The 25,802-nt window shown below is 37.5% G+C and overlaps 2 protein-coding genes across 16 annotated transcripts in view; both read left to right on the top strand.

The window, feature by feature from the left end:
• para (paralytic) overlaps positions 1 to 15,128 on the top strand; it is a 28,343-nt gene extending 13,215 nt beyond the window's left edge. For 2 of the 11 annotated variants that reach the window (XM_066302430.1, XM_066302427.1), the window contains 25 exons: positions 618 to 773; positions 827 to 1,032; positions 1,952 to 2,080; positions 3,163 to 3,254; positions 3,313 to 3,525; positions 3,577 to 3,785; positions 3,839 to 4,003; positions 4,053 to 4,304; positions 4,964 to 5,204; positions 5,987 to 6,189; positions 6,248 to 6,344; positions 6,399 to 6,464; positions 7,862 to 8,145; positions 8,201 to 8,374; positions 8,427 to 8,589; positions 8,646 to 8,833; positions 8,889 to 9,126; positions 10,094 to 10,480; positions 10,530 to 11,095; positions 11,324 to 11,446; positions 11,501 to 11,695; positions 11,744 to 11,885; positions 11,959 to 12,062; positions 12,121 to 12,696; positions 13,179 to 15,128. In XM_066302430.1, the coding sequence (XP_066158527.1) occupies positions 618 to 773; positions 827 to 1,032; positions 1,952 to 2,080; positions 3,163 to 3,254; positions 3,313 to 3,525; positions 3,577 to 3,785; positions 3,839 to 4,003; positions 4,053 to 4,304; positions 4,964 to 5,204; positions 5,987 to 6,189; positions 6,248 to 6,344; positions 6,399 to 6,464; positions 7,862 to 8,145; positions 8,201 to 8,374; positions 8,427 to 8,589; positions 8,646 to 8,833; positions 8,889 to 9,126; positions 10,094 to 10,480; positions 10,530 to 11,095; positions 11,324 to 11,446; positions 11,501 to 11,695; positions 11,744 to 11,885; positions 11,959 to 12,062; positions 12,121 to 12,696; positions 13,179 to 13,970 (5,961 nt within the window). In that variant the 3' untranslated portion in view covers positions 13,971 to 15,128. Of the gene's footprint in view, positions 1 to 617; positions 774 to 826; positions 1,033 to 1,951; positions 2,081 to 3,162; positions 3,255 to 3,312; positions 3,526 to 3,576; positions 3,786 to 3,838; positions 4,004 to 4,052; positions 4,362 to 4,963; positions 5,205 to 5,986; positions 6,190 to 6,247; positions 6,345 to 6,398; positions 6,465 to 7,861; positions 8,146 to 8,200; positions 8,375 to 8,426; positions 8,590 to 8,645; positions 8,834 to 8,888; positions 9,127 to 10,093; positions 10,481 to 10,529; positions 11,096 to 11,323; positions 11,447 to 11,500; positions 11,696 to 11,743; positions 11,886 to 11,958; positions 12,063 to 12,120; positions 12,697 to 13,178 lie in introns of all 11 variants that reach the window. The other 9 variants (XM_066302424.1, XM_066302422.1, XM_066302423.1 and 6 more) reach the window with 6 other exon arrangements.
• Positions 15,129 to 16,594: 1,466 nt separating this feature from the next.
• Positions 16,595 to 25,027, top strand: mtg (mind the gap). Of its 5 annotated transcripts, none has more exons than XM_066302436.1 (5): positions 16,595 to 16,787; positions 22,922 to 23,053; positions 23,492 to 23,670; positions 23,716 to 23,917; positions 23,977 to 25,027. In XM_066302436.1, exons 1-5 carry the CDS (start codon positions 16,748 to 16,750, stop codon positions 24,684 to 24,686), a joined length of 1,263 nt encoding a protein of 420 aa, XP_066158533.1. In that variant the 5' UTR covers positions 16,595 to 16,747; the 3' UTR covers positions 24,687 to 25,027. The 5 variants fall into 5 exon arrangements, with proteins under 5 accessions (XP_066158533.1, XP_066158535.1, XP_066158534.1 ...); XM_066302437.1 differs by having other exon boundaries at positions 16,596 to 16,787; positions 23,725 to 23,917; XM_066302439.1 differs by lacking the exon at positions 16,595 to 16,787 and adding an exon at positions 19,778 to 21,055.
• Positions 25,028 to 25,802: the final 775 nt, after the last annotated feature.

The following is a 25,802-nucleotide window of genomic DNA, read 5'->3' on the forward strand; positions in this document are numbered from 1 at the left end:
CCATCACTTGAAGCTACAGTGACGAGCATCTACCTCTCAACCTTTAATCGTCGTGAAGAATATTTCCCGATTGAAGGACGCATTCCGGGGCAGGTTAAAAAGGGCTAACTGTGCATTTGTTTCAAAGCCTTATTAACTCAGACAGAGGTGCAATATTATATATGTGGGTCTCAATCTGAGCACAAAGCAATTAACACAAAGGAAACTTTCTTGTCGAATAACTAAGCAGGTAGATGCTTCCCACTGTCTACCAGTTATAACAGCACAAACACATTGTTTCACACAAGTTCAACCCGTTAGTTTTGGGGAACAGTTGATGTTTAAATTAGGTTTAATAATAGTTTTATCCGCAAGCAGAACTTTGAGGTAATATTTATCTCAGTGTCCTGAAGTTTGGTTCAAGCATCTTAATGTAACGAACTTTCTCAGAGTTTTTGCCTCCCGAATATATTGACTTGCGTTAAAGTAGACATAAATTCTGATGCTTAGAAAACGAAGAGCAAAATCCTTCGGAGTATTTGGTATTTACCATTGGATATTGAGACCAAGCACGCCTAATGCCTGCAGGGTCTAGAAATGCAACAAAAATTCAGTGTCTTACATTTGGTATGTGACAGATTCGGTATGAAGACGAGGACGAAGATGAAGGACCCCAGCCGGATCAAACCCTAGAGCAAGGGCTGCCCCTACCGGCACGGCTCCAGGGTAGTTTTCCACAAGAACTTGCAAGCACTCCTCTTGAGGACATCGATCCTTTTTATAGCAACCAAATGGTACGCATTAATCATTGGCTAGAAGGTAAGCTAAATCGATTACTCTTTTGCAGACATTCGTAGTAGTTAGCAAAGGAAAGGATATATTTCGATTTAGCGCAACAAATGCTCTCTGGATACTGGATCCTTTTAACCCAATCCGTCGAGTTGCCATTTACATCCTAGTTCATCCTTTATTTTCACTTTTTATAATTACAACTATTTTAGTCAATTGCATACTCATGATCATGCCAACTACTCCAACGGTAGAATCAACAGAGTAAGTAGTAAATTTTAATTTCACGTCCTAATAACGTTAGAAACTTTACTATTTTTCTTAGAATCAGTACGTAGTAAGAGTCTTTCCACATATCGAGTACCTTAGCAGTTATTATCATTTTTATTGGTTATTAACTGAAACGTTTCAGTAGAATATTTGAAAGTGCGCACAGATCTTTCTTTGCTCCTATGTTCTTTTACGCGCAGCCACTGTTGTAGTCCGGGCAAAATTCCACTATTTTCGGTATTAGTTCGAGCGTTTGAATGGAAAGTTAGATGTTTCATTACAATAATGATATATAATTTATAGTTGGTACCATAAATTTCCCAAATACTAGAGAAAGCTGCTTCCAAACATAGCATTGGAAGCGTCTTAATAAAAATGAAATATCCAAGGGTTCACCCATGGGGTGTTGTTTCGTATCTTTTTTAGTACCAAACATATAGCTAAATATGGGCTTCGAGAAAATAGTATAGAGCATATTTTAAAGCGATACTTTTCTTTAATGAAACACACTCAATTCTTCTATCCGCGGGAAAGCCCCGAATTACTAAAAAATTTAACCCAAATTTTTTAACCCTAAATCAGCACTTTGAAGAGCTGTAAATTCTTAAAATGTTGAAAATAAAAAAATTTTAAAGCCTCAAATCTCAAAAACTGTTAAAGACTGATAGTGGAGATATAAAACATGAGTCGTATAAATTGCTTAGAATCGAAAATAGAACACATAAAGGAAATAATACTGAGGGTATCCCTCAAGTTATCCCATGAGAGATCTGTGTGCAAAACTACGAAACATAGTACTTTTATCGATTAACGAACAAAATGTTTTAGAAGATCCATTTAACCTCCTTTAGAGTAGCCTACATACACGCTTCGATTTAATGTCTAGGGTAGATAGCGATTTTATGATTTTCAGAGTGATATTCACGGGTATCTATACTTTCGAATCAGCTGTGAAGGTGATGGCAAGAGGATTTATTCTTCAACCGTTCACCTACCTTAGAGATGCATGGAACTGGCTCGACTTCGTAGTCATAGCTTTAGCGTGAGTAGATTAGCTAGAAAACTTAGAATCAGAAGGTAGCAGTGTTGGTTTAGACATCTTTCAAGTTACATCTTTCATCAAAAAACTTTCATTACTTGCCATAAATATTTCAGAAAAAAAAAACAGGTAAAATTCGGAATAAATGTGTTTAGAGACTATGTGTAGCGCTAATAGATATTTTACGGAAATTATTTTCGATTTCTAGCGTCAAATAGTGTTAGAGTATTTTAAAGCTTTACCCCTCAGAAATTGACTAAATTGCTCAGATAAGCTCAGAAATAATTAAAATAATATAGAAACAGTGATTTCACAACTAGCCACCCTCACTGTTTTTTTGTTAGGAACATTAGATGTAGACCATACACCTGTGATTCGAGGTGTTGAAGCGCATGCTTTAAATTGGTGTTCCTCTCTCTTCACGAGTTTGCCAATTGACGCGTTTATTGGCTAGTCCAGACTCATAATTTGAAAATGTAGTGTGTGTTCTAGTGTTTATTTTCACGACAGAACTATATTTTACAGGAAACGTTTTATATCACATCGCATTCAATCATACAACATAACACAATTTGATACTTATACACACGACTTTTGCATGATCCATCAACTGCCATTTAAGACATCCCTGAAAAATGTTAGATCCATTTACTGATCAGAAAAGCTAAAACAAATTGTAGGAAAATTTAATAAACTTGATCGAATATATCATAGAACGTCAAAAACATGCATTAGCATTAACGTTTAATTCCCAGCAAATTTAGCGTAATGGCACGAACACGTTCCTTTCAGGGATGGATTTTGCAAATATTTCCTTAATAGGTTGATTTCGAAGCTGACAAATTATTTTCCTCGAGGTTGATAATATGCGTTGGTGGTTTCCAGCAATTAACTTAAATACCGGGATAAAATTAATCATTTCGAATATTTTTTCTTTTTCTTAAACTTATGCAATCATCAGTCGTGGGTGGTCGGAACCCATTTACTACCAATTCCATTAATGTCAAAAATACTCACTACACTCTCCCCGATCAAATAGTTTTTACCACCAGTTGCAAGTTGATGATGAATGACTCATATTTCAGTTACGTCACCATGGGTATTGACCTAGGAAATCTAGCTGCCTTAAGAACATTTAGGGTACTTCGAGCCCTAAAAACTGTTGCCATTGTGCCCGGTAATGAACCATCCCCATCGTCAAAGAATTTCCTAACCGACAATTTGGGTTGTTTCAGGTTTGAAGACCATTGTAGGTGCCGTGATAGAATCTGTAAAAAATCTGCGTGATGTGATAATTTTAACCATGTTTTCCCTTTCTGTTTTCGCTCTTATGGGTTTACAAATTTATATGGGTGTGCTGACCCAAAAATGTATAAAGAATTTTCCTACCGACGGTTCTTGGGGTAACCTTACTGCAGAGAATTGGGAGCAGTTCAACCAAAATAAATGTACATTGAATGGGACATCACATCACTTAAACTAATTGAAACGATTTGCAGCTAACTGGTATTTCGATGAAGACAAAGGAGAAATACCCCTTTGCGGTAACTCGTCGGGTGCTGGGCAATGCAGACCGGGTTACACTTGCTTGCAAGGTTATGGCGATAATCCAAATTATGGTTACACAAATTTCGACACCTTCGGGTGGGCTTTTCTATCTGCCTTTAGGTTAATGACACAAGACTACTGGGAAAATTTATATCAATTGGTAACAGCCCGGAGTACTAGCAAATGATCCAGCAAACTAATTCCTCGTTACAGGTTCTCAGATCCGCTGGTCCTTGGCACATGCTATTTTTTATCGTAATAATATTTTTGGGATCATTTTATTTAGTGAATCTAATCTTAGCTATAGTAGCGATGTCCTACGATGAATTGCAAAAGAAAGCTGAGGAAGAAGAGGCAGCCGAAGAGGAAGCAATAAGAGTAAGCACTGGCAAATCTCGCTCATATAGCAATGCAACGGCAATTTTAGGAGGCAGAAAAGGCGGCAATAGCAAAACAAAACCGGGCGGATGCAAGAGCTGCGGCAGCAGAAGCCGCGAGGCAAGACGCCGCAGGACGTGGAGGTGGTGGTGGTGGTGGTGGTGGTGCCGGCAGTACTGACATCGTTAAGTCGCCGTCGGATTTCTCTTGTCACAGTTACGAGCTGTTCGTTAATCAACCAAAAGGGCAAGATGACAATAACAAGGAAAAAATGAGCATCAGATCGGAAGGATTAGATTCTGTGAGTGAGCAGAGAAGAATACCCACTAATTTCAACAAGATTCGGAAAGTCAGCGCTGTAAGTGTCCTGATTCTTATCATATACCTCTGAAAAACTTCCTGGTTTTACTACAAAGCTAAAGTAGGTCATTGTGTCAAACTGCGGCATCATCTTCAAGTGTCTCATAGTGTTTCTCTTATAATACAATCACAAGAGAATAGAAGGGAATAAAAATCATGACAATTATAGTGTCCAGACTTCGCTTGATGAACATCGATCATCGTAGAAGTTGAAGTTTTGCAAAAGCTTCCTTTTTAATTTTGCACAGCGACATCCGCAGCCGGTCGCTTCAGCTCTACGAGCTCTATATCTCAACCTCTATAAGACAATCTATCTAAATATTATGTGAATTTATGCTCGATAGGGCATTTCCGTGTAAGCCCTCTCAGGTATAAAAACTTTGATTCATATTACGAAGGTTAATATATCGTCTGTGCACAAAACTTTCTACTTAACACAATTTTATTGTACAGTCACCATTATAAGAAGCACTTCTCACCAAAAAGTCAACCTAAACACTGTCACCTCACATACTTTCTAATATGATCAAAGCCGAAGAAATGTAAAAAAACACTCGAAAAGCCACATGCATGCATGCATAGACAATGTTCCATATTCAGGCAAGTCTGAGTCTGCCGGGGTCTCCCTTCAATCTGCGCAGAGGATCTAGAGGATCCCACCAGTTTACTGCGCGAAACAACCGACGAATGGGAGCGCCCCCTGGCGAACGAAAACCGTTAGTGCTTTCCACCTATCTTGATGCGCAGGAACATCTACCATACGCAGACGATTCCAATGCTGTTACACCTATGAGTGAAGAGAATGGGGCTATGGTGGTTCCCATGTATTACGCTAATCTAGGTAAGTGGGCACTGCAACCTTATACGTATAATAACGGACTGATCGGGTAAGTACTTAGGGTGAACATAGTTGAACTAAATTTAGAACGACTGATGCCCTTTTTTGTGTATATGAAATGCTTCTAGAGATTAGCCAAAGTAATCCAAAATCATTTTTACCCCATTGGGAGATTTTTATTGGAGGAGATTATGTTCTGCGTAAATTATACAGTGTTGTAGGAGAAAGTGAAATCTGATTTCACACCGGCATCTCCGATGATAATGTACAAGTAAATCACTTTAATGTGGTGAGAAATGACCGTCAAACTCGTATATCAAGTACAGTGCTGTGCTGCTCTTGTGGGCTCTAGTGGGTATAGGTGTATCTAAAGAGGCTGAGAGTTGTAACTATCGCGTGTAGACTACCTAATTACCTCAGCTAATAACAAACTTTCTTATTGAACGTGACGGCGTTGTAAGATATGTAGCTCAAATCACATGTAATGCTGATATTGATATTGGATAATCACCAAATTCGTCAATGTGTTTGTTTGCCTGAGTAGAAATCACGTGACCACCCTTTGCCGGCCGACTGATCCAGTCGTATCTAGAACGTTCGTGCAACGTCGCCCCATAGGGGATTTCCGCTCGTCGTAACAATATGATTGTGATTAAATAAAGTCAATGATTTATAAAAGCGGTTTTTACTAAATCAACGTGTTTCAATTTTAAAATAAGTAGATATTTAAATTAACCAGACTTAGATTATAAAGCAAATAATTTGAGTCGCCTCTTCTTCATAAGGTTCGCGTCATTCATCTTACACATCACACGCTTCACGGATGTCCTACACTTCACACGCAGATCTTTTGGGAGGATTTGGTAGTAACGGCAAACAAGTTCTAACGAAAGAGTTTCGATTGATGCACCGATCTTTGAGGAATGGACCAGCGATGAACCCAAATAATTTTCTGGAACATTCTCGAAGACCAAAAATGGGGGATTATGTAAGTTTGTGACATCGAGCACGAGTCTGCAATGTGACGGCATGATTAATCTATGTAGGATGGACCAACTAGCCAAATAAGTGAAACAGTGAAGGCCCTTGACAATCCTTTTATCGAATGCATGAATCAAAAGCAAACTATTGTTGATATGAAAGGTGGGTGAAATTGAGAATAGAGATGTGTTTCTGCAGCTGATGGTGATATTTTAGATGTTATGGTTTTGAATGATATCATCGAACAGGCGGCCGGGAGGGAGATGATAGATGAGCAGGGAGGTGAGTACCATACGCATTTTAAACTCCATGTTCGCAAAATTAAAAAACACACCATCGCAATTTGCTTTTTATATATACACCTGAAGCAACATGAGAACTAATTTACATATTTTATATTACGAAACATTCTGAGGATTAAATAACAAGACCTTTGATTGATTAGGTAAATTAACTATTCAGTTCGATGTCTGGCACTACATATAAATGTTATAGAGCACTATAGGTAGGTTTATTAGCGAATGAACCCTCGTAGTGTCGGCAATTATCATTCAGTAAAAGCTCACTAAACAAATTTCTTTAAAAAATAATGAACTGTGAATGCCAACAGCTCAACACTGGTGGCATGTCAGACACAATCTTTTCTTATCGAAACATACATAGGTTTCAGTAGATTTATTTATGAAATAGATTTTTTTACACTTTAAATAGATGCGTCACTGAGATTAAGCATTAGGTGGTAATCCTCATCAAATCCAATTCATCGCACGAATCATTCCCGTCTTAGATCCTATGAAATTATATTAAAACCGCTTAATGTAATATGTTATTACACATATTTATATAGTGTGGCTATAGTATTTTGAGCTGATAAGAGATTTAGTTTTTACTTCAAAAAGGGGCTTTAGGAAGTTGAAAACAAGAAAATTGGATGTCCTAAATGTGACTTTCAATTCCCTAAATATATTGGAAAATATTCACAGTAGATACCTAATAGATCGTTGTATTTCACTGTATTTCTACCACTGTTCTCAACCGATGATGGAAATGTTAGAAGATGCAAATACGTAAAGCGCATTCGCTCAGCGAGCGTCAGGCTCGATGTTGACATCTCCATAGGAAACGATAATTTAAACTCTTCAAGCGATTTCGATGGTGTTCATTTTCTTTCTTGTATGTATAGTCATAATGGGGTCTTACACCAATTTTTCTGGTGCGCCAATCGCGTTTTTTCGGTTGTAGCTAAGAGGTGTAAGATCCCATCCTTTTTCTTCCGAGTGTATCATCTTTTATCAACCCTTTTCGTTATGTATTCCACCACAAGTGCGATTAATCTAACATACAGGTCGTCCCGCTACCGGCGGCAGGCACAATGTCGTGAAAGATATAGACTCCAGAGCTTTTCTTCCCGCGTTCCGGATGAATTTTAGAAACTTCCATTTGGTCAATAGCACTTTTTCCCTAGCTCTAGGGTTTATTTTCTAGATAAATCGTACCCTCTATGTGAGCGTGGAATAAATAACTTTGAAAGCTTTTAACGTGACAATTATAACATCAAAACCAAGAACAACTTAACCCATAAATCGGTTAAGAATAGTTGTCGCACCTATCGCCTGCACCAAATCTCTTTTTCCATGGAAGAGTGTGCCAACCTCACGATCTCTTTATCTTTCCTATAGTGGCTTATTATTTCTCAGCAACTAATGAGGCACAGGAGGAGGAAGACGAGCCCACCTTGAAGGAAAAGCTGCTGGAAAATGCCTTAAAACTTATCGACATGTTCTGTGTATGGGACTGCTGTTATTGCTGGTTACAGATTCAGAAATATGTTAGCTTAGTGGTATTCGACCCTTTTGTTGAACTCTTCATTACACTTTGCATAGTTGTAAACACGTTGTTTATGGCTCTGGACCACCACAACATGGATCCTGATCTGGAGAAGGCGCTGAAAAGCGGCAATTATGTAGGTTTACGATGAACCTAATAGTTATTTTTACATTAATGTACGTTTCTATCAGTTCTTTACAGCAACCTTCATGATTGAGGCTACACTGAAACTCATAGCGATGAGTCCGAAGTATTACTTCCAGGAAGGATGGAACATCTTCGACTTCATCATCGTAGCTTTATCTTTACTAGAATTAGGGCTGGAAGGAGTTCAAGGACTTTCAGTATTACGTTCCTTTAGATTGGTATGAATGTAGGCTCACGCATTACTTATCAGTTCCAATAATCAACTTTCAGCTTAGGGTATTCAAATTAGCTAAATCATGGCCGACACTAAACTTGCTGATATCTATAATGGGCAGAACTATGGGTGCCTTGGGTAATCTGACTTTTGTGTTATGTATTATCATATTTATATTCGCCGTGATGGGTATGCAACTGTTTGGAAAGAACTATTGGGGTAAGATTTCTTCACTGGCTTCCAGCAGGTATTAACATACTACCAACAAATATTAGATAATGTGGATCGTTTCCCTGACCACTCGATGCCTAGATGGAATTTCACAGATTTCATGCACTCATTCATGATAGTGTTCAGAGTATTATGCGGTGAATGGATTGAGTCCATGTGGGATTGCATGCTTGTTGGGGATGTTTCCTGCATCCCATTCTTCTTAGCCACGGTAGTCATTGGAAATCTTGTGGTACGTAATCGCCATCCACAGCCCTAGCAAAACCCACAAAACAGTCATCAAACAGGTACTCAACCTCTTCTTGGCCTTGCTCTTGAGCAATTTCGGTTCATCAAGTCTCTCAGCACCTGCAGGCGCAGACAACGATACCAATAAAATTGCTGAAGCTTTCGATAGAATAGGCAGAGTTATAAATTGGATTAAATCCAACTGTACGCACTTCGCGAAACTGTTGAGATTTAAGCTCACCAACCAGATATCCGATCAGCCGTCAGGTGAGGGACCATCCAGCAGTTGGAATCAAGGTTTCTTTAATAAAACTGTCTCGTAGTTTGCTGATATTATTTTCTTTTTTTTAGTTATTGTTAAAGCTAGAAATGTAGTCTAAGGTGTAAAGAGAATTGGGCATATTGGTTTGTTTATGAATATATATTTAATGTTTTAGCTGGCGCAGCGCATGGCGTTGGCTCGACGAGTCCACGCGCGCAGTACAGCTCGCATCAATTTTGGTCCATTTTGCCCAACTTCTTGTTAAAGAAAACTTTTCATAAACCCCTATCTTGATATACTTACAGGCCGCTAGGGCCGGCCAGTTTATGGCATTTTTATGTTCATAAGCTTTTTCGAAATAAAACCTGCCCCCCTTCCAAGTAGCAATTTAAGTTGCATAATAGGCTGCAAAGGGTCGTGAAAAGTGCAATATAAAACCAGCTACAAAATTTATTAATTCGAGAATGACATTTTAATAGCGCCACAAAACCGCTTCAAACACTGAATGAGTCCAGTTTAACCGTTCTTGAAGACTGTTTTTAGAACAGGTTTTAACACAGCACAATCTGTCTTCGAGTTGTTCTGGTTAAATCTTATTTAAAACTATCTCAGCGGAAGAAAACAGGACAATATCCGAACTAATGTCCTATTTCATTTGTAAAAAGTCTTTAAATATCGTTAACAATGATTCATAAAATTACAAGGTGGATATTACACAACTATAATACCGACCTACCTCTGAAACCATTATAAGAGTATATAGTTTTGTGACGCTCACTTCCAAGACTACAATAAAACTATAACGAACTCAAAAAGGACTCTTTGGGGGCACTAAAACGAGTATTCGCCAAGGCAGAAAAGCCTCAAATGTAAATAGAAAAACGAATCAAAGTATATTAATTGAAAGATAAAATACTTAAAATTGTTACTTGCGTCATTGGCATGCGACTTTACCGAAAAACATTTATACGTATACTACACATGTAAACCCAATAATTTCAGACACCAGAGGAGGAAACCTCGACATCCAAGACGACGACATTATAGCAGATGGCATGATATTCAAAGACAAGAAATCTTCCAAAGATAAACTAGAAGTTACCATAGGAGAGGGCATGGAGTTTACGATTCACGGAGATATCATCAAACAAAATATTAAAAGGGGCAAACATATGAACAATATTAACAACCTGGCAAAAACAATTGGGAATTCAATTTTCGACCACAGAGACTTTATTGGACACTTGGACGATGACGAGATTAGCAATAAGTCTTATGGCAGCCATAAAAACAGGTTCAAAGAAGATAGTCACAAAGGAAGTGCCGATATATTGGAGGATCAGGAGGAGAAGAGGGACGCCAGTAAAGAGGAGTTAGGAATTAATGAAGGTATTAAAAATGTTTTGACAAAATTATAAATTAAATAAGAGTATTTCAGAAATGGATGAAGAAGAATGTGACTGCCAAGAACAACTGGATGAAGATTTAATAATGGACGGGGCCACCGAGGACATAATCCAAGATGAATACTCAGCAGACTGTTTTCCTGAAAGCTGTTACAAGAAGTTCCCATTCCTAGCCGGCGATGAGGATTCTCCTTTTTGGCAAGGCTGGGGCAACCTACGATACAAAACGTTCCAACTTATTGAAAACAAATATTTCGAAACTGCTGTGATCACCATGATTCTCCTAAGTAGTCTCGCTTTGGCTCTGGAGGACGTCCACTTATCCCAGAGACCAATCCTGCAAGACATCCTCTATTACATGGACAGAATATTCACTGTCATCTTCTTCTTTGAAATGTTGATCAAGTGGCTTGCCTTAGGTTTCCAGAAATATTTCACTAACGCTTGGTGTTGGCTCGATTTCGTCATAGTGATGGTCTCACTTATTAACTTCATTGCTTCCTTATGCGGAGCCGGAGGCATTCAAGCTTTCAAAACTATGAGAACTCTCAGAGCTTTGAGGCCCTTGAGGGCCATGTCGAGGATGCAGGGCATGAGGGTAAGTTTCGATGAGTAAAAATTGGTAGAAAAAAATTTTAATGAATAAAACCAGTCTCAATTTGCATTAGTAAGATTTCGGAGCCACTTGGGAACATCTCAGATCGTGATGTAAACAAATGAGAAGCTCTTGTAGTTGTTAATACCTGAATTAACACGTTTAAATCCAAAAAGTCTAACGTGTTCATCTGACTCAATCGCACACACAATATAAAGCTTCAACTTTTAGGTGGTAGTAAACGCCCTAGTTCAAGCCATACCTTCCATCTTCAACGTATTGCTTGTATGCTTGATATTTTGGCTAATATTCGCGATCATGGGGGTACAGCTATTCGCAGGAAAATACCATAAGGTAATTTCAAATGATTTGGCCTATAAATCCATCTTTTTCCGTTGTTGTCCTTAGTGTGTTGACAACAACAAAACCACCTTAAGTTGGGAAATTATTCCGGATTTCAACGCTTGCAAAGCTGAAAACTATAGCTGGGACAATTCGCCCATGAATTTTGACCACGTGGGCAAAGCCTATCTATGCTTGTTCCAAGTGGCTACTTTCAAAGGGTGGATTCAGATTATGAATGACGCGATTGATTCTCGAGAGGTACTTTATGGCATCTTACATGGAAAATTGTTAAACATTGCATTTTAGTTATTAAAACAACCAATAAGGGAGACCAACATCTACATGTACCTCTACTTCGTGTTCTTCATCATTTTTGGATCGTTCTTCACTCTTAACCTGTTTATAGGAGTAATTATCGACAACTTCAATGAACAGAAAAAGAAGATAAGTATTTTTTTGTTGCTTGGTGTATTGAACGTTGTTGGACAAGTATTTGATAGAAAACTTTATATTGTAAGCAGGAGGATCTCTGGAGATGTTCATGACTGAAGACCAGAAGAAATACTACAATGCAATGAAGAAGATGGGATCTAAGAAGCCAATGAAAGCAATCCCGAGACCACGGGTAACGATCAGCGGATTTTGGAAAAATCTATGCAAACTAACTTGTTTTTCCATTACAGTGGAAACCGCAAGCAATAGTGTTTGAAATAGTGACAAATAAGAAGTTTGACATGATAATCATGTTGTTTATAGGACTAAATATGTTAACAATGACAATGGATCATTACCAACAAAAAGAAACATTTACCAAAGTGTTGGACTATCTGAACATGATCTTCATAGTTATATTTACTACAGAGTGCCTCATGAAATGTTTCGCTTTGCGTTATCACTATTTTACCGAGCCTTGGAACTTGTTCGATCTAGTAGTTGTAATTTTATCAATTCTCGGACTAGTGCTCAGTGACATTATCGAAAAATACTTCGTGTCACCAACGCTGCTTAGGGTGGTAAGAGTGGCGAAAGTCGGTCGAGTACTTCGATTAGTCAAAGGAGCTAAAGGAATCCGCACCCTGCTGTTCGCACTCGCCATGTCGTTACCTGCGCTATTCAACATCTGTTTGCTGCTTTTCCTGGTTATGTTCATCTTTGCCATCTTCGGCATGTCGTTCTTTATGCACGTCAAGGATAAGAGTGGACTCGATGATGTCTATAATTTCAAGACTTTCGGACAATCCATGATCTTACTTTTTCAGGTAGGCAATTTAACTTTGAAATAGTTATTAGATAATCAAGCGAAATCAAAGTAAAGCAGGCAATAAGTCAGGCATGGCATAGTTTCATTGTGCGCGCATCGTGTCCCATTGAGGTTTCGCGCTTGCGCTCTCGTGCTGCTCTGCTTTATAAGATGCCAAATTACTTAATTTGACCGCATCAACGAGTAATTTTGTCAGTTTGTTAAGCGAAATTGTTTCGAATCCTCTCCAAAACGGGCTGAGAAATATTTACCGACAGCAACGTACATACAGTGGATCTGAGTTAAGGTGATGGACAGGTGTTATGCTTACCGGCACAAATTTCACGCTTGCGGACCGGGTAATACTTCAATTAAAAATCTCACAAGCGATATTGAAGATATGTGCTCGTTGCTATTTTATTTATTCCATTATTATTTCCTCGAATGTCTTACGACTTTTAGCAACTTTAGATAACACTTGCTCCTTTTGTTTACCCGCAGATGTCCACATCTGCAGGTTGGGATGGGGTCCTAGATGGTATAATCAACGAAGAAGACTGTAAGCAGCCTGACAACGAGATCGGCGAAACTGGCAACTGCGGCAACTCGACCATAGGAATAGCGTTCCTCTTGAGCTACTTGGTGATATCCTTCTTGATAGTAATCAACATGTATATCGCCGTGATCTTGGAAAATTATTCTCAAGCCACCGAGGATGTCCAGGAAGGATTGACCGACGACGACTACGATATGTATTATGAAATCTGGCAGCAGTTCGATCCAGACGGGACGCAATATATCCGCTACGATCAGTTATCAGATTTTCTGGATGTGTTGGAGCCGCCATTGCAGATCCACAAGCCAAATAAATACAAAATAGTGTCCATGGATATTCCCATCTGCAAAGGCGACCTGATGTATTGTGTGGATATTCTGGACGCCTTGACCAAGGACTTCTTTGCTAGGAAAGGAAATGCGATTGATGAGACTGCCGAGTTGAGCGAGGTGCAACCAAAGCCAAGCGAGGTTGGGTACGAACAAGTTAGTTCCACTTTGTGGAGACAGCGGGAGGAGTATTGCGCCAGGCTGATTCAGAACGCTTGGAGGAAGCATAAAAGACTTCAAGGAGCTACCGATCAGTCCGGAGACGAAGACGGTGAACTTGGGGAAGATGGGGAAGGTGAAGAGGAACACGAGGCACGCCAAACGGCAGTTTTAGTGGAACGAAATGGACATAAAGTGGTAATTCATAGTCGGACACCAAGTATAAGCTCAAAATCGGCAGAAGTGTGAGATTAACTGAGCCTCTCCTTAACGCACTCGAAAGGACCTTAAGTTCTGGATATCGGCCGTGAGATGTGGCAGTGAGTTGTCCAACTCGCCTTCAAATCGCATTTACAGCTCAGAGATAAATCCGATTACAAACCTGAAGCTGGTGCGAACTATTCACGGCCACTTTTGACTGTACCATGTTAACGAAAAGGTATCTATCGCAATAGAATAAACAGCTTGTTTAAGTGTGGTTTGGTGGAGGAACATATTATTTAAATTTTAAACAAAATAGTTATGTGACCCGTTACGTGAACAGTAAAGTTAGATTTATCAACTCAGTCACAAGTTTTAAAGTTGTTTGTTATGCTACAGGTTACGCAAATTGTTTTATTTGGAATGTGTATTCTATATTCGAATTATTTCAGAAGAAATATGATCCCAGCATGTTTCTTTTAGATGGAGTACCCAGTCACGTTTCCTCGAATAGTTGCTGATAATTAATAATTGTTTCTTGTTTATTCACTGACAATGCGCAATAAATTCGATCGAATCATGAATTACGTTAATATTCGTTCATTGTTAATTACTGTTAATGACAAAAACAATGACTATGAGCAGCATTGTAGTTCCTTATTTTTATACTAAAGGCCCTGGAAATTCATATTATCCGAAATCATGAAATAGGAATAACCAACCAAGTGTTCAGGCATTTGTCCAGTACTTTGAAATTTTATTAAGTTACAGTATGTTTTTAGCTTGTTGCATCTTGGCAACCTAACAATATAAATGTGATATTTATGAACCTTTACAGGGGTCTTAATCCCCGATATTCGCATCAAACAGCTTATTCTGCATTCTACTGAAGCTGTTTTATTGTCATGTTTTGCACTGCGCTATTGTAGTAGGGAATATTGCCTTGCAGGCAGAAATCTTGATTCTTCTTCTTCTGAGCACATTTTTGAAAACTAAGCTAAGGAAAAAGTTTTAGTAAGGAGAAAAAAACTTTCAAGTACTACAGTAATTATTGTTTGTCAGCAGAATGCAGAAAATCTATTGTTAAAATACTACTGGGAAAGCCGAAGGTTTAATTGGTATATAATTTCGAAATCTTAGTTTGTATCTTCCACAGAGTAAAACTTTGAAAATATTATAAATAAATAAATTTTATTAATTGCTTAATGGGTATTATGTTGTCTCCAATCCAATTTCCCCCATGACCCTCGTTCGAAACATCGCAAAAGCTGTGAAAATGAAATTTTCAAACACCACTTTCCCTATGAGTGACTCACACTTCTTGCCCGCTTTTCAACTTAACGATCGACATATCTGTCTTGAATTTTGTCCTTTCTTTAATTGTGAAATTTTTCTTCTAACAAAATCGTCAAAACCGTTCACTTCAAGCCAGGACTGCAAAGGTCTCTTTATGAATTATTATTATAAACGTGTTTTTGTAAAAATGCCATTCTGCTCGCGCAGAGCAAGAAGTAATTAGTTTTTATCTTACCAAAATGTGTGATTTACCTCGCCTAATTAGCTCTGCGAATAAAGGCCTCTCTTAATTGATGGTTTATAAATTTTCGCTAATAAAGTTACCTTGGCGTGTGTCTTCATCATTTTCAAACTAGTTGTTGACACACACCGAATGTTAATAAATTAACGCCTCTATGGTTGCGTTAGTTCAACTATAATATAAATAATAGTGACTTATGGACTTTTGTAACATTGTATGCAAGCCTCATGTAGAAATCTTGGTTTCCAAGTTCATCAGCTTTCCGAATTTGTAATTATCTGCTCGATGTATCGCCTTCAATTCCACTAGCAATACGTAATCGCTTTATGTGTTTTTAAATTATTTATTAACTTGTTAAGGAGATTCTCGGTTTTTATGCTCATAACTTTACCCTAGCACCGATAACCTTGGCGATAAATTATTCAAACGTTATTAAAATCCTGTTAAATATTTCTTACTTTCAATAATCGGCTTTGCCTAGTCATTCTGTAAGTAGATGTAATAAGAACGATGGTTGTTTGAAATGCTGTGAATCCTTTAAACTCAATATCAAGATCAAGTTTATGGCAAGTAAACGAGATTAAAACGAAGGAAATTCATGTCGAATACTCGGCAAGAGAGGAAGAAACGCTGTAAAATTAGCGTTTGAACTGAGGGTTCTAACCCTTAAATCTTTGAGAAGATTTTATTACCGCTTTCTACCAGATAATCATTCTTTCCAGAATATTTCCAAGATTGGAAATCACAGAGGAGCTTAAGGAGAATATCAACTTCCAAAAAATCATATTTGAGAGAGATGAAGATCCGCAACAATCTTGCTCTTTCAGATTCAGTATTCAGCATTTTCTGATTCGAATTCGATTTCCCGACTGAAACTTTCAAACACTCTTTCAGTTCCCGAAATCTCATGCCAAGCCTCGAATTTCGCCAACCTCTGTTTCACCAATTAAATTCTTTACTCGTGGAAACGAGGTTTTTCGGTCCCACATCAAAAACCAAATTAATACTGAGTGTTGTCGCAATAGGCCCAATTAGTCATTTCCCTAAGTCCCATCATCGATACCAACTATTTCAATTTAAAAGTAATACCGTTAACACAAAGTCAAGAAGGAAGTGGTAGCGGTGGTACTAGGTCACCTTTCTTCAGTCTTTAGCGTTTCGTCGGCTAGTTTACTTAAGAATCATTCACGCAACATTCGCTTACGATCTGTTTCTTGAAATTTCGGTTACTGATGTGCCAATATTTACCGCCTCTTTAGCTAGTGTTTAAGAGAAGTGTCCTAGAAATATGCAGTGGATTGTGCTGGTTTTGTTCATAACTGCATTTGGCAAGTATTTCAATAGAAATCTGCATAAGATTATCAGAAAATGACCTGTAAATAGGGCCTTTAGACTTTTTTTTTATTAATCACTCACGCCCTATTGATTGTGATTCTTTATATCGTGTGGCAGGATTCATGCAGGTCCAAGGTCGCACTCATTGATTTCTTAGATAAATCAATCGATTTCAACCGTATTTTTCTGCTCATGGTAACCTCAGCTTTATTAATTAATGCTGTAAATCTAGAATTTAGAACAGCCGTGTGTTGGTTTTCTCTGACCGACCTGTATTTGTCGATTCTTATTTTTTAGGTGGTTTTTTCGGACTGAAGCATTCAAGTTATGTAAATATTATTCATGCGTGTCTCACAGGCCATTTTACCATGCACGAAACCATTTTGTTAATGAGTAATGAGGGCTTCACACATCTTGTAGAAACCATCTATCAGACACTTTCTAAATCAATTAGTTCATTTGGACGAATTTTTCATGCAACGTTGGACGAACACAAATAATATTATGTTTATAATTAGGCAACGGACGATGATGAGAAAATATAGGTCTCTCATTATGTAATGAAAAATTATGTATGTGAGACTGTCATGTGCGGGTACAGAAACGTGTTTTTCGCTTACCTTGAGACTAATTTTCGGATAAACCTGCACATGGGAGGTAAAGTTGCTACAATTGCACTCTAACTTCATTGTTTGCACGACTACTCAATTATTTGTAGCCTTGATCTTGACTCTTTGCAAGATTTATGTGTTTATGTGTTGGGGTTTCGTTTCGGATAAAGTAATGATGTAAATTCTATCTCAAAACAAAAAAAATCATGTCTTGAAATCTACAAGACGTTTCAGTTTTTTCCTTTCACAATTTTGATCCACGGTTAGGGTAACTTCTCAATTAACAGCTGGAGCTATAATCTCCACCAGATTTCTTATGTTCATAGAGGCTCATTTTAGCGCAAAATAACCCTCCCAAGTTCAAGGCGCGACAATTTTCTAACTTACTAGAAATTTTAACTAGTTCTACTAACTTAAGGGAACTGCTTCAAACGCTTCACCAGTACTTCCCCCAAATTCCTCCTGGCCGACCTCCAGGAGCGGTCACCCCGAATATGAATGGTCATTTCATATCTAAAATATAAACATTAAAGATGGTTTAAATTTGTGTTTGCAAATTGGGGAAATTTAGTTTTTGAGTTTGTCAAAATCACAATGCATCTAAGGTCAAACAATGACGTTCATGTGAGATGGAAATGGAAATAATTAATGACTATCTGAAAAACTGTGCAATGAAGCGTGTTATGAACGTTAACAGAAAACCTAAAAAGAAGTTGCATTAAGCCTTTAATGACCGTCTACAAAATACGGCAAGAGCAGCAGTTCTTTTGAATATGCGTAATGGCCAGATAATGGTTTCCAACGTACAAAAACATAACTAGCTAATTTTGATAATAACAGGACTACTTGCATAAGTAATATGCCCTAAATCGTTAAATTAAAGTGGCATAACTGTATTTTGATCATATAACCGCTAATTTCAGAATCATCGGGCTATGTAGTCCACGTTATCCGGCACAATCTTCCGAATGAAGTGAAAGCACTCTCTCCGATCAAAATTAATATTGCAATATGCAATAAAAACCTGTTTATCCGTCAGTGTTCAGCGATATGGATAATATTGCGTTTTATTCAATGCAGTTCATCCAATTAGTGTGGCAGAAAAATCCCATTACAGTTGTGCGACAACTGAACGCAATGGATAACGCACGTAACATTTGGACTTAAAAGGGAATACAAAAAGCCCACAATAGACATTCGACCTTCAAGAATTCTCCATTACAACGTGTAACGTAACTATTTTACATATTGTGATCGTTTGTGTTACAACAATCCGCAAATTATAATTTCCGAACTTCAAGAACATTGAATTATTAACTCAGAATCAGGAGTTCTATTGTAATAGAATTAGACATTTGAGACGTTGAAGCTGATTCGGATCTACGTCAATTAACATTGAAGTGGAACAATTTGAATATTCCGCCTTAAGGATTTATTATTCGAATAAGTGATGTTTTACAATAATAATTTTTTTTATTGTTTATAACTTTTGGGGCGCTGCCAATCAACCATGTAAAATGACTACAGTGGCCTTGAATGCGGGTAAAACTTGTTACGGCAAATAGTGCAACTTTTTATTTCTTTAAATAGTCTATTAAACAATCAAATGCATGTGTTACGTTTAATTGTCCGAATCCTTATGTTACACAAAGGTAATAAAAATATATCTTTTCTTCATTACGATAGGTAATGGTTGAAGTTCAAAACATGAAGGCGTCAGAAAATGAAATGATAAAGCACCTTGAAACATATATGTGAAAACTTCCACTTTGGCAGAGTAAGCGTCTGCGCAAACTCCTGCCAAAGGCCAGATACGAGTTTCGAGTTGCTGTGTTTTGACATGGCGGTCAAATCTTCCGCCAAATGCAAGAGCGAAAAAAATTAATTTTCTTTTTTCAGAAAATATTTCGTTGTCTTACTTAGCAACGTTTCAAAATACCTTAAATAAACACACTGAAGTGGGCACGTCACGTTATTAATGTGGTTGTTAGCCAATTCGACTCAACAACTTTTAGCTTTCAATATCAAGATAGGAATGCAAGACATAATTAGTGACCATGAGGAGCTTACAATTGACATTTTTATATGTGTTTCTTTTGGCCAAGAATTACACAGTACCAACAATTTAAATTTAATTTTAATTACACTAATTGACTTAATAATGTGGATTGCCAAGCCATTAAACCGGCTGGCAAAATATAATGAGTTTCGATTAAAGTCGAGAAGGCATGAATTGGGCTACTCCCTATGCAATCGGTTTTGAACTACCTTGAGGTTAGCTTAAGTTAATCCAGATTGACTATAAAAATACATTTGTGACGTCAAAAAAATTCTCCAAAATTTACCCAACCAAATTCCTACGCCTGTCAGCATTAAGTCAAAAGTCTGTCAAATGTCAATCTAAATTCCGGGTAAATGAAGTTCAAATTTTTACTGCTGACAGATTTTGCTGTGTTTTGCGATATCGACATACGAATTTTAGTCGTTGTTCTCATGCTATCTAAAAGATATTTTTGTCAATGCTACCAATGCATGGGGAAGCCCCGTCAACTATGTAAACAGTAAGGCCAAAATGGTAAAAAAATTAAGAGAGCGTTTGTTTATTTTTTAAACGTGAAACTATATTGCGGTGAAAGCGGCCGGTGGAAAATCAGGAAGTCATAAAATAAAATAAATAAGACTTGAAAAGTTGCTTTGTGTTGAAATAAACATATGCTTAAAAGGTCCTCGGGGCTGTGTGCTTATAGGTGAAACCGCAATCCCGGACAAATTTAAACAGCAATTTGATGTTTGCTTGGAGGCAGGGGATCGGCACACAAAACTCGATGATCGCAAAATTGCACCCCACAAATTTATTACTCAAAAAATCGCATGAAAAAATGACAAAAAATTCGACAATTTTGACAAAAATCGTGAGGTGTTTGACCCTTTTTCAGCAACTCCTTTTCGGTTAAAATGAGTTTTGTTGTCATTTTTAAGCCAATGAGGCCCTACGACAAAATTTAAATATTCATTAGTAATTTTTTTATCTTTCGCATTATTGTATTAATCGGCCAAACAATTTCACTGCACTTGAACAATATGGTGGAAGGTGTATCATTATCGTGACTTCCGTTATAGTATAAATTCGTACGTGTTAATGGTCGTTTAATGTCTCGGTCTCGGTGCTTTAAACACTAATAGATGTCATTTTTGGGTTAAATGTGGCGTATCCCGGCATTATCACAGATGGACAACACCCAGCTTCTCGGAAGTTGCATTTTATATAAAAATAAAACCAAATGCAATTATTTAAATAAACGAGCTGCCACTATAACGTAGCAAGCATTGCAATCGATTAATCTGGTTATTTAGCATTAGTGAAAACATTACACACTTTATTGTACATAGACATAAAAATATCAATTCACTCTTCCTTTTCAAGGACTTCCTCACAATAATCCGAGGTTTGTTTCGGTTTGGTTCAGCTTCGTCGAACATACGTTTACAACATCTTTTTTAACACCTCTTGGCAAAACGATTTTTATTGACTTCGTGAAGATATAGTGAAAAATTTGTTATTGCGAATCCATGGAAGTGAATAATGCGGCGTCCTTTAAGTCCCACTGGCTTAAAGGAAGATCAAGTAGTTTGCGATTAATTACTTTCAGGTAAGCGGGAGGTCGTGTCTGGCGAATAAAGCGCTCGTTCATGGTAGTATACGCCTTATCTAAGAATAAAAAGTCACACCCTCTCGAACGTTCAAGTCATAAATGTTTTGTATGTTGGAAGAACTGAAAGTAGTTTATACCTCATTGGTCAGAAGGAACGAGATTTTGAAGGGCAAAAATTTACAATGTATACAGGGTGTTTTCTTATTGAAAACAAAAAATTTAATGGCGCATTACTTGGCTAAATATAAGGCCACTCCCTCGTATAAACGTGGCGTATTCATGCATTTGTTCCAAAGATGCAACGTTCAGGTTTTTAATAAATCTTTATACATAACTTCCACAGTTTGCGAGACGTATGCCCTTAAATTAGGGTTACTAGGTTGGGACCGGCAAAGACAGGGCCGGCCTTAGCGAATTTAGCGCCCTGGGCGACATTTTTAATCGTGGCCTCAAGAAAAACCGTCGACCAATAAAATAGAGCGCGTTTCGCGGTCTTCCGTTCTAGGCCCTAACCCAAACTCATCCTTCACATAAGGCCAAAACTGGATACAGATTTGATAAAATTAACAACGTGCAAAAATATATTTGACTTTTAGTATGGCTCTATAAGGCCGAAACACGCAAAGGCATGTTTTTTATAAAGCCGGCTAAAAGGCTGGAAATGCTGTATTCTTATACCTATCCTAATGAGGGAAGATCATTCCACTTCAAATATTTCAAATATTTACAGCATGCTAATTTTGCCTCAGGCTGGGTCCCCTTCCTAGATGGAAGCCAGACCCAGTATTTCACCACCAGCACACCGCACTGGCACCACAATTATCTAGTAGAGCTACGAAGCTGTGTTGAAAGCACTTTAAACCACGAAGGCGGAGAGTCTTTTTTTGTTATTAGGATTTTTACAAGCGACTACTTTCAATATCTACTTAAAAATATATTAAAACAAATCTAGAAATTGAAGAGTGAGAACTTAAATGTAACAACGTCACGTTTCTGATTTTCCAGCAGCGCTTTGCACACAACACGATTATGCGCAGTGGCGTTTTAATATTAAATCATACTACCTTGACGTATTTTCTTCACATATTGAAATATATATCTATATTGGAAATTGCCGTATCCTAAGGTATATGTGTGTAATTATTGCTCACATATAACTTTCATTAAAATAGCGTAAACTGTGCCATGTGGTAACTACCATTTTGCTCATAAATATTAGCAGTATGAGGAAGGAAAAGATAATTTAACAACTCCCTCCATTCGTAAAACTTGAAAGCCTAAATATGAATGCTTAATCTGCAAAAATCCCAGCAACTGTGCACCAACCTCTAAAAAACACAAATTGGTTGCGCACCTTAACCATCTATATTATAAAAATCGTGACAATATATTGAGTTTTTTTGAAGTAATTCTCACAATACTGTTGGCAACAACCAAATATAAATGCAATGACACTGCAAAATCCATCGCAGGTTTTTATGAACCGATTTGTGAAGGGATTCAAGCAAAGTACCTTTTAAAGCAACTCTTGGCAGTGAGTTACCACACATAGCCAGGTTAAGGTGAAGGTCATAAACGTGGTTGTTAAAGTACTATTAGCACTAACGAACGAAATTTTCTAGTAATCTGCTTAAGTAGTGCGGATATATCTGGCTGAATTTTTACCGTAATAATTTTTATTCCAATGTGGAGTTGTAAATCCATACCAATGAGTCTCCCTGTGCTCTACCTCTCTTTCTATCCCTTTCTAAAATCTTTTTGTACATTAACACATTCAACTATCTCTTTTCTTTTTTTGTAATAAATATAAGGAATAGCGAGGGATCGTGTGTTGTAGTAACGACATTAACATTTACTTTACAGGCTTAATCCAGCATAGCCATTCCACCTGTGTGTTGGAATCAGATTTTGGATTTATACTCAACTGTGCATTTAAGAAAAGTGGACTTTTTCGGGTCAGAAATCTAGGTGGTGTGAAAGCAAGCATTGGGCTGGGTAAATCTTCCTCCTTTTTTGATATTTTTCATCACAGTTTTAACATTCATTGCATTTATTAACACCGCAGTTTCAACTCATACCCTAACCTGTAGACCATCTTCAGAAAAAATATTAACAGTATTACTCTATTAGATGTAGCATAAACTAACAACCCATTTCTTTCTAGAATGTAGGGGATTGAAATTTCAATAAAAGCCTTAAAGGTCAGCCTACCTTATTTGATAATCCTTTGTACAAATTCACTGCACATACGTCAGTCAATGTAATGAAAGTTTTATTTAATTGGGCGAACAATCAAACATAATTTTTATGTCAGTATTACCAGCTCAGATGGAAAATTTGTTTATAAAATTAAGGTTAACCATTTAACATCATCAGCAACGTCTCTACTTCTTTTCGCCCATACAGCATCCGTTAATGGCCAAACATTTTCAGGTTTTAGCTTGGGAGATGAACTAGGTTTTAAAGAATCTATCTCAAACACTGAAATGAATATGCGACGATCCGCTCAAGTATCTAAAATGCAAGCGCAACTCATTCAGGCTACTCAAAAGCAGCAGGAAGAGAAGCAGAAACTTAATTTGGTGGATGAGGATGGGAAAACTAAAGAAACCGTAAGTTAAAAATAGTTGTTGAATATAAAACATATTCAATTTCAGATTTTCAAGGAGGTGGACGCCAATACCAGATCGGACGAAGCGAGTGCAAGAGCATCACCTAAAGTGTCAAGTGCTACCGGCAAAACCAGGCAATTAAATCAGTTCTCCTCCGGTGAAGAAATTCCCCCTTTTAAACCCATATCGCCCGCAGCTGAAAGGCCCTCCATTAGTGGGTCTGTAGTGGCCAAGCCAGCTTTCACAGGTAGTATCTACTTCTTTAACTTTGACTAGAATTTACTACTCATTTCTTTGTATCTTAAGGTGTTTCTCCCTCAAACCGTGAAACTCCCTCAATAGCAAAACTAATGGCAGTAGTGGCAATTCCTAAGAAAAAAGTTAACCAATTGGGTGGCCCTCAAGGGTTCTCTGATAGACTGCTGTCAATAGACACCTCTTCAAACGACAATGATCGCCAAGCTCTTAACTTTAACAATAAAACCAAAGAGGCGGTAGATTTGGCCTTTCTTCAAAAGAATGACATCAGCAATCAGTTCAAAATCAAGAGTACCACTTCAAAGTCCACTACCAGAAGACCGGTACCTCCAAGGAAACCTAGCAGTATTGGGAAAGTCATGAATGCTCCCAAAGAATACTACCCCGTAGGCTATGACAAGAACTTTGATGACAACTTTGCTGCAAGGGTAGAGCTGCCTGAAACCTCTTTTTACTGTGAGCACCAAAAGCACTTCCCTGGATTGTATGCTGATGAAGATTTGGGATGTATGGTATTCCACGTCTGCGCTTTGACTGAGGACGGGCTCATAATGAAAAGCTTCCTCTGCCCCGAGTCAACGTTGTATGATCAGACAATTCTCAAATGCAATTGGTGGTTCTATGTGGACTGCAAAAATTCGAAAAATTTGTATGACTCGAACATTCCCATATCGAAAAGTTATCAACTGATGAAAGCACTAACGTTTTTCTCTAATTACAAAAAAGAAACCTCGACAAAAAGCAGTAGTGAAAACTAATAAAAAATTAGTTTTGAATTTGCTGTCCAATAATGATAGTTCTTGTGCTCAAAATGTATAGACTAAGAAAGTCCTCAATGGATACTCAATTTTGAGTAAACAATCACAATGGCCAATTAATTATAGATAAATCCGATAGCTAGAATACATTAGAAGATGCTTTTTATTTTTTTAACATGACTCTGTAGATAAATATTTTAATCTAGTCATAGAGGTAACGTGTTGTAAAGTTGTGGGTAAATGAATATTTATTGAGTTATTTATTTTATTTTTTTGTTAGCGCAGTAGAAGATTCAGCCATGAAATAAACAAATATAGATTTAAACATGAGGATATCGTAACTGAAGCTTTATTTTATCACCCATCTACTAATCCGTCAATGGCGCATTTGCACTGCGTGTTTTTACGCCGCTGTGAAAACTGGAATAGCAAAAGGGCAGATCAGATTTATAGAAGCAATTTAAATCAGGAAAATAAAAAAAAGTCCAATATTTGCAAAAAATTCATACAATATTCCTGAAATATATGGTGCTTTTAAAGATTGTTTAATTTTCTAAAGTATTATTCACATTGATTTATTAGCTTTCTCACAAATACAAAAAATCTAATAATACATAATTAGCATTCCCAAAAATCCTATGCAGACGTAACGATCTGAAACTCTGGCATTGGCAGAGTTTTTCCATCTTCGTCGATGCTCTTGCAGCATTTTAGCAGCAATATCACCAGGTGGATCCAAACATTCAAACTCACAACAGCGCTCTTTAACCCTAAATTTTTTACAAAACTACAAAGTGTTTTAGTATATAATATATGTATTTTTGGATACTTTCATTGGCGAACTTACATAGGGAGGATCGCAATAAATGTCAATACACCACTTCGGTTCGCTATGATAGCAAACGCACATGGAACATACAGAGGGTCCCGGCACGTATAACATTCCGTGCTCTACTATTTTACCTTGGAAGTCTGTGCAATTTTCCTGCAGCGCCTCTAAAGATAGAGACTGATTGATACCAATTTAAATTAAAGGTTTTGTATACTTACCTGACGATATGAGAAATGAACAGAGGAAAAAAAAAATCACAAAATTCCTCATAGCTGTGAGCACGT

Source organism: Euwallacea fornicatus, chromosome 3 (genome assembly GCF_040115645.1).
Source record: "Euwallacea fornicatus isolate EFF26 chromosome 3, ASM4011564v1, whole genome shotgun sequence".
Classification (NCBI taxonomy): domain Eukaryota; kingdom Metazoa; phylum Arthropoda; class Insecta; order Coleoptera; family Curculionidae; genus Euwallacea; species Euwallacea fornicatus.

Excerpts from the sequence above, each read along its gene's own strand:
- mtg (XM_066302436.1), top strand. The coding sequence starts at position 16,748 with ATGCAGTGGATTGTGCTGGTTTTGTTCATAACTGCATTTG. Across the intron at positions 23,054-23,491 it reads GAAAGCAAGCATTGGGCTGG|GTTTTAGCTTGGGAGATGAA; the intron begins GTAAATCTTCCT and ends AAACATTTTCAG. Across the intron at positions 23,918-23,976 it reads GGCCAAGCCAGCTTTCACAG|GTGTTTCTCCCTCAAACCGT; the intron begins GTAGTATCTACT and ends TTGTATCTTAAG.